The sequence below is a fragment of the Manacus vitellinus genome, unplaced genomic scaffold (genome assembly GCF_001715985.3).
Source record: "Manacus vitellinus isolate BGI_N305 unplaced genomic scaffold, ASM171598v3 scaffold_36_pilon, whole genome shotgun sequence".
Lineage (NCBI taxonomy): Eukaryota > Metazoa > Chordata > Aves > Passeriformes > Pipridae > Manacus > Manacus vitellinus.
In genome coordinates this window covers 7,363,447-7,371,419 of record NW_021940508.1, presented here as the reverse complement: position 1 = coordinate 7,371,419, position 7,973 = coordinate 7,363,447, and the positions used below count along the sequence as shown (strand labels likewise).

Here is a 7,973-nt window from a genome sequence, read left to right as displayed (position 1 = left end):
GGGCTGGGCGACCCCCAATTTTTGTGTGTTCTTGCGTGCTTTGGGGTGCTGGAAGAGGAGAGTGCATGGGAGTGCGTGCAGGCTCTCCGGGTGTGCGCACATCGATGTGTGAGGACAGGGGACTGTATAGGAGGGGTACGCGAGGGGTTTGTGCACAGATGTTTGAGTGCTGCAGCCGTTGCACACCTTTACGGAGGTGTGTGTGTAGATATCTGTGTGTGCTGGGAGAAGGTCTTTTGTGAGTGTGTGTGTTCATTGCTTGAATGCATAGGTATGTGCACGCTGAGACAGACGAGCATCCACCACACGTGTGTGCAGGGTGTCTGAGCACACCTGTGTCTGTGCCTGCTGGGAGAGGTGAGTGCATTGCACGCCTGCAGTCTGAGCACATGTGTGTGTGTTTGCTGCTGGGGACAATAATACATGCTTATATCTGCATGTGTGTGTTTTGTGTGTTCACCTGCTGGTGTGTGCAGTCCGTGTCAGGAGAGGTGGGGGTGTGTGCTGTGTGCACAGGCAGGTGGGTGCATGTGCCTGTGTTTGGGGGTGATTTGGGTGTCAATCCATGTGCAGCTGCAAAGGGATGTTTAGGGCAAGCTCCAAGTGCTGAACCCTGACTACATCCTCATCCAGCAGCAATGTCCCATGGTGGGGACTGAGACCTGCCCTCACATTGGGACCTCTGAGGGATTCTCCTGAGGAATGCTGTGTGTGCCTGTTCCCTGGTTGAAGGGATCAGACTGCAGTGTGGTCTGGATGCCCAGATAGGCTTCCTGGCATGGGTGGGATAAGACCAAGCACCTCCTCTGTCACTGGAGTGGCTCAGTGCTGCTGGCTTGCCCTGTAGCCCTGCTTGCAATGGGGTAAACTGTGGAACGAGGGTATCATCAAGCATGTTTCCAGATGTCAGACAAGGATGTAAGATGGAGTGAGGACATAGTATCTCACTGCTCTGGGTGGGCCAGAGGCCATGGGGAAGCACAGGGCTTCACCTGCTGGCAGCTTCCCCACACTGTTTCCTCACTCCCCCTCCACCTGCCTGCCTGCCAGTTTTTCCTGACCTCATTTTTATGGAGGAAACTTTTCCAGGAGGCAAAGGAGGTGCCTGCTTTTCCTTGGGCTTTTTTTGGCCAGGGCAACTGCAGGGTCTGCATGAATCCCTGGGGAGCAGTGTCATCCCACATCACCGGGACTGTGGCTTTGGCTCCATCCCATAACCAGAGCAGTTGGTCACTGAGACTTCATGCTGCTGCACTGGGTATCAGTGGCATGGAATGACAGAGCTTGGGTGCCAAGGGCTGCTGGCCCTGTCCCCTCCACAGCCACCTGTGTGGCCAGGGGCAGCCAGCATGAGCCAAATCCTCCCTTTTCCTTGGAGCGTCTTGCGGAAACAGCCACTGACCGTGGCTGTGGCAGGAGCTGACGTTGCTGTCAGGCTTCATGGCCTGGGCTGATCCTCTGCCCCCTTCACTATTTCATTTTGTGGGGAAAAGCTTCTACTTCTGGGCTCTCCAGCTTCCCTGTGAGCATCTCTGGAGAAACTGCCCCTTGTTTTGCCATGGCACTGATGATTTTCAGGGCTTCTTGGGCTCCTGGCACCCCAGCCGCACTGAACATAGTGCAGCACGCTCACCAGAGAGGCTCTCCCGGAAATATCAGACCCTTCCCTGGGAAAGCAGGGCAGCTCCCGACCCTGCAGGGCCCCCAGACGCTGTTTATGTTTGCACAGGAGATAAATTAGCTGTCGGCTGTCCTATTTCAGGGCTGGACAGCTGTAGCTTGCGCTGGCCCATCCCATCCAGCTGCAGCAGAGGTAGGGACCTCCCAGTGCTTGTCAGCCCCTCTGATCATTACTTTGTTGGTGGCTGGCATTCTTGTTGAATTGCCACTGGGAAGATGAGACCTGGCCCTATTCCAGAGGGATCCACTGAGCCAGATGACCCCCAGGACTCATTGCACGGACACCCATCCTCCATGGCTCCAGCCTCCCCTCACAGTGCTGCTGCCTTGCAGCCCAGGGTGCTGGCACCCTCTGCTCTGGGCTGTGCCTGATCCACTGCACACTGAAGGCTGGGCTGGGTGGGATGAGACAGACTTGGTACTGGTAGTGGGACTACTCCAAGGCTCAACATGCAGGTGTTTGGTGAAGCTCCCCTTCTCCAAGGCAGAGGGGTTGAGATGCTTGGGTCAGTGTAGCACCCAGGGATGTGGGATGTGGCTAGGCTGGCTAAGTGGCAAAACCAAGGTCTCCAGGGGGTGCAGCATGCCCCATCACCTTGGACTTGGCCACCAAGGGACCAGCCTGACGAGCACGACTCAGTTCCTCTTTAGAGCCTGCACAGTGACAACAGCAGTTCTGGGGTTCTGCACTTGTGTCATGAAGTACGTCTGTGCTCAGGCTCTCCTCCGTGCAGCAAGCAGGACCATGTCACCTCCACCCTCCTGCTCAGCGTTTTGTACTGATGGGGTCCGGTGATGCTCCCAGCTGGAGAGAAATTCCCCAAAGGGCTATTGACAGCTGTGGTTGAGGCAGCACAGATAGATAGTGGAGGTATAGACGGGCACAGCAGACAGTGGAGTGGAGTGAGAGATACTCGGAGCAGAGAGATACCGCAGGAGGAATCGAGAGATAGATCCTGCGGGCTGATCAATACCCACTGCATGTGGAGGGACAGCAAGATAAAGCAAATTGCAGGGGGTAGGTGTTAGGAAGGCAGCGATGTGCATTTGTCCTGGTAGTGGCTCTGGGGAGATGCCACTCACAGTTGCTTCAGCTGGGGCTGAGGCAGAGCCAGACCCAGACCCAGGGTGCGGGTGTCTGTGGCTTACTCTCCTTGCCCGTCTCCAGCCACTCCACAAGGATTTGGTGTCCTTTAAGGTAGCCTGGGGTCCTATCTGGCCTCTGGGTACCAGAGGGTGCCTATCTTCTGTGTGTCCTGGTCACACTCTCTGCCCCTACAGGGATGCCTCTGCTGTCTGTGGGTATTTTGAAGGATGGGTGCCTGGGCAGCCAAGGGGGAGAGGAGCAGTTGAAGTGCAAGCCTTGGCCCTGGCACAGGGGCTGTGCTGCAGCTGGGTGACTGTGGATGAGTTTCCACCCTGTGGCTCAGTTTCTCCATGAGAATCAAGTGATAGTAAGCTGCAGGGAGTGGGGGCAAGCCAGAATGGATCCAAGCATGGATGAGGAGGTGTGGGGAGGAAGGGGCAGAGGTACCAAAAGCCTTCATGACATGCTTTGTCCAGGACCCATTTTTCCTCTTTAGTCACTGGAGACACTTAACCTGATTAAGAGGCTGCAAACACGTGCAGCAAAGGGAAGGGATGCTTTTTGGAAACCTTGAATGCCCGGCATTCTCTGTGCTCAGTGCTGGGATTGGGGAAACCCCTCCTGCTGCAGCAAAGCAGCCAGGGTTCCTGAGTCTGAGACACCAATGCTGCATGGTTTCTCTGCTTGGCATGTCCCAGCCTAGCTGGGAATGCTGAGGAAGGCACCCTCAGAGCAGCCCTTAGCATGGACCAGGCTGCTGTCCCTGCGGCCAGGCTGGGAGGGATCCCCCACCCGTGATGGAGTTATTGACACAGGTGCTACAGAAAACACTGCTGAGATTGTTCACACTAATGTTATTTAGCAGCAATATTTCCGTAATAAAAGAAATCAATGGGCAAGAGAAAAGACCTGTCCAGAGCTTTGATTTTCTTATTTTAATGGCATACTTATTTACTCCCACCAGCGTGCCCATCGGATTTTCATTATGCGGCCTTCGCTGTAAGTGGAGCGGTATTGATACGAGCTGCTGAGTTAGCGCCTTCCCAGGCGGACCAGCTTGTGTGGGATCGCTTGTGTTTCCCAACAGGGCCCAGCTAGACCCCAGGGAAGGGCCACAGTGTGGGGCCAGGGAGGCCTCGCAGCCCATGGGAACACACACGTGTGAGCACACCCAGCCTGTGTGTGCCCACGTGCATGTGTGCATACACACGATCTGACTATGAGCACACAGGTGAGCAAAAGGGTGTACATACCTGCTGGTGCATGCACTGCACACTGTGCACATGCACATGCATGACACACTTATCTCACCTGCACAGGCACATGCACACGTGCACATCCTACCCACGTGTCCCAGCACTCACATGTGTGCAACTGCCCAGACTGTGTGGACAGGCAAACGATTGTTCTACTTATATACACTCATGTGCCACCACCTGTTGTGCCTACACCCACCTGAAAACTATTCTACATGCATGCACCCACCTGCACGACTTGGCAATACACACAGACACACAGACACACACACACACAGACAACAATCCTGCCTGCCTCCATGTATACATGCATGTAGCATGTCTGCCAACATGTGTACGTGTGTATGTGTGTGTGTGTGTGTGTATACCTCTCAGAACCATCACCTGCTGTGTCTAGGTCCATCCACCACAAACCCAACATTGGCACTGTCCCCCAAAAGGATGGAGCCCCCTGGGCTCTAAGACCCCCCGTGGAAGCAGGGACCTGGCATCAGCCCAGGCTTTTGGTCCCCAGCGACTGCAGTGGAGAGAGGAGTAACAGCACCATCTTCTGCCAATCCCTGGGAGCTGAGACAGGGCTGATCCTGCCCAACACTGTACCCTCTATCTCCCAGGACCCCAAGAGGGATGAGACCACCTTCCCTGGGGACACTCAGCTGTCAGGAGGGCTACTGCTGAGCATGTGGCTGGCCTTTGCCATAGCAGGGCTCAGCATGCTCCAGAGATTCTCCCAGACACCTGAGCATGTGGGATGAACAACTTTATTACTGTTATCTCTATTCAGGTAGCAAATTAAGAAGTAGCCCATGTGCAGGGCTGCTGGTCAGCAGACAGGGACAGTCCACAGAGGAGGAGGAGCAACATGCTACAGGCCTGGGTGGCCAGGGACACACACGTGCTTGGCAGCAGCGTGGAGGTGAAAGTCCTCCACCATGCAGTGAGCCCACATGGGTCTGGCCACAGGGATGCAAGCAGGGTCCACTGCTGGGTTCCACTGGGGCACTGCAGCGCTCTGTCAGCAGCCGGGATCCCATGCCGGGAGCCGAGCAGAGTGGCTGTCCCCATGGGATCTCACAGCCAGAGGAAGCATTTTGAAGGGCGAGATCCCATCCTGAGCTAGTAAAACAGACATTTGGGCACTCGAGGACACTGGGTACGTGCATAGCCAAGAGGCCATGCAGAACGGGGTTTCCATTAAGGCGACAGACGGTGGGTTTCCCCCTTAGGGGGGGGACTGCAGGGAGGGGACTGTGGGAAAGGGACCCTCTTCCAGCCCTGGCCCATCCCCTGGGGCAGATGACACACAGGGGACCAGGGGGATTTCCAGCACAGAAGCTGGACATTCCCCCACTGCCGGGGGGTCTCAGCGCAGATCCTGCCCCGTGCCAGGGTGACACTGTGTGCTGCCAACCTACATCAGCAGGGATGGAGCCATGGGAGATGCTGCCAGCTGGACACAGTGCTTTGCGCTGCCCGCAGTCCCGGCAGGCTGCCAGGGAGATGGGGGACTTACTGGCTGACCTTTACAGTCGGTGCTCTAGCCTGGCTCACCCTGTGCGCCCAGCCCTGAGGGTGGCATCCTTCTCCTGATGTCTCAAGAGCTGCAGAAATTTTGTGGGGCCTGGGGACAGCCAGCTCCAGCCCCTCTCCCGTTGCATGCTGAGAGCACACAGAGGTGTTTGTACACTGCAAGGCCACTCCAGCCCCGAGGGATGGAAAAGCTGGACATGACTCTGATAGAAAAGAGAGAGAGGCAAGTAGTAAAGAGAACTAGTGGTCTGTATTGCTGTGACCACCAAGATCCCTCTGTCCTGGCACCCCGTTGGCCTATGGGGAAGGACAGAGAAATTTGGGGAAGGCACAGGGGATCTCCTGCTGCCTCTGCTAGAACCTGGGCTTGGGGAGGAAGAGAGAAAGGCTGGGAGGAGTGGAGCCAACTGGGCTCGGCAGGGTGCCCTGGCAAGACTGGCTCAGCATCCAAAGGTGCTGAAGAAGGCATTGGCTTCCAGGAGCAGGCCCTTGGCATAGACACGCAGGGTGTAGAAGAGGGTGACGAAGTCCTGAGTGCTGAAGAGGGTGTCAGCCAGGGCGAAGGCGAGTGTGGAGGGGATGAAGCCCCGGCCGTACTCCACCATCCAGGTGCCCGCGCTCCACTGCACTGATGTGGCCTCTCCCGCCTGGTGCACGATGGTGTCTCCTGCCAACAAACACAACCAGAATGGCTCCCAGGAGCTGCCCTACATCATGCCCAAAGGGGAGACACCTGAGATTGGGACCTGCAAGGCTGAGCATCCCAACCCACCCCCAGCCTTGCTCACTTTTCTCTTACTGCCAGCCACTGAGGTGCTGGGATGTGTCACTGGGGACATAAACTGCCCTATCCAGAGCTTTCGGCCAGCTTGAAGGAAGGGGCTTTATGACAGTGAGTGGCTTTGTCCCAAGGACATGGACACAACCCACAGGGTGCTATGGCTACTGCACTTACCTGGATAGTAGATCTCACTTCTGGTGGTCCCCTCCTTCCACTGCCGGAATGTCCCAGAGATGACAGTGTCAGAAATATCTGCCCAGTACCGACCTATGGGAGGACGGACAGCACTGGCTGAGCATGTCCCTGCCAGGGACAGTGCAGGAGCTCAGGTCTGAACCATGGAGCAGCTCTCCAGGGGTGAAGATGCCAAGCCCCAGGGCCTCAATACACCAAGAAGCGCAGAAGGGTCTGGTACCCAGGCTGCCTGTGTGAACAGCCAGCCTGGGCTGCTTGGTGTCCTTAAGCCCCATCGTTTCCACCTTGTTTGGCATTTGCTTCCTGCTGAAGCACCGGGAGATGAGATGTCTGCCATTGCCTGCCAGCTGGATGCGGAGAGTCCTGGCCACACAGCATGTCATGCACAGGGACCCACAGGTGGTGCAGGACACCACGCAGGCTAGGCCCCACAAATTATTTTCCAGCATCGTCCACCCCATACAAGAAGCGAAGCAATGCCTGTGCCAGGCACACCACAGCCAGGGTAGCTGGACCCAAACAAGTGGAGTGGAAAGAGCTCACAGAACAACCCTGCCTGCCAGACCTGTCTCCCTGCTTACCTGAGTGGCCCCCGGTGTCAACAGCTGTCCCGAAGAGCAGCACGTACTCGGTGAGCGAGGCATGGAGCAGGCACATGGAGCCCATCCACCCGCCTGCATTCACAAACACCCACTGCAGGTCCTCATCTGGCAGGATGTGGCCTGGGTGCTTCTTTCGTAGCTCCACAATGATCTTGGAGAAAGCCAGCTCATGGTCTAGCCCTGCAGCAGCCAGAGTCACTGTAAGTCCCCGGCAGTGGAAAAGCTCTGCTGGCCACCCCCAGAATCCCCTGCACAGCCACAGGGTCCCAGCGCTCTCTCAGAGGGGTCTGCCTAGGGAAGATGTCTCTTCTCCCCAGCTTTCAGCCCGCTGACCCATCTCTATCGTCTCCCTGGATAGTGATAGAGAATAAACAGCACCAAGTGCTCCAGTCCTATAGCCCACCTCAGGTGACAGGCAATAGGGGGGTCCCAAGCAAAGTGACAGTGCCCCTGCCCTGGTGACACGCAGTCCCGACCCTACACCCTGTGCCCTACAGGGACAGCTCTCCCCTCCAGCCCCAGCGAGGGGGCCACTTATGCCTCTGACTCACGTGGGGCTTGGTCCCCTAACCTGGCCCAGCCCAAGGACCGAGAGAACCGCCCCAGGCCCGGGTCCAGCCTCAACCGGGCTGGGTGACGCCTCTGTCCCGGTCCCCATCTCTCCTTTGCTTCAGCCCCATTTTCCACTCCGCTTCCCCCATTCTCCCTGTGGCTGTTCCCTGTACCGATCCCCTCCCTATCCTGGTCCTGCTGCCCAGTCTCAGCCCCTGACTGACCCCATTCCCCCCGTGATCCCGGCCCCCCTGTACCGGACTCGCCTTGGTTCCTCGCCCTCGACACGG

The 7,973-nt window shown here is 57.1% G+C and overlaps 2 protein-coding genes across 2 annotated transcripts in view; one reads left to right on the top strand and one right to left on the bottom strand.

Moving 5' to 3' along the window:
- Positions 1-4,767: 4,767 nt before the first annotated feature.
- SIGMAR1 (sigma non-opioid intracellular receptor 1) lies at positions 4,768-7,209 on the bottom strand. Its single transcript, XM_018077337.2, has 3 exons — positions 7,158-7,209; positions 6,509-6,601; positions 4,768-6,220 (listed from the first exon to the last, which is right to left on the bottom strand). Exons 1-3 carry the CDS (start codon positions 7,207-7,209, stop codon positions 5,994-5,996), a joined length of 372 nt encoding a protein of 123 aa, XP_017932826.1. The 3' UTR covers positions 4,768-5,993.
- A 68-nt stretch (positions 7,210-7,277) lies between these two features.
- Positions 7,278-7,973, top strand: part of GALT (galactose-1-phosphate uridylyltransferase) — a 6,647-nt gene continuing 5,951 nt past the window's right edge. Inside the window, exon 1 of the mRNA XM_018077178.1 lies at positions 7,278-7,331. Coding sequence (XP_017932667.1) covers positions 7,278-7,331 — 54 coding nt within the window. The remainder of the gene's footprint in view (positions 7,332-7,973) is intronic.

Excerpts from the sequence above, each read along its gene's own strand:
- SIGMAR1 (XM_018077337.2), bottom strand. The coding sequence starts at position 7,209 with ATGCAGGCGGGTGGATGGGCTCCATGTGCCTGCTCCATGCCTCGCTCA. Across the intron at positions 6,602-7,157 it reads CTCCATGCCTCGCTCACCGA|GTCGGTACTGGGCAGATATT; the intron begins GTACGTGCTGCT and ends GTCCTCCCATAG. Across the intron at positions 6,221-6,508 it reads AAGTGAGATCTACTATCCAG|GAGACACCATCGTGCACCAG; the intron begins GTAAGTGCAGTA and ends GTTTGTTGGCAG.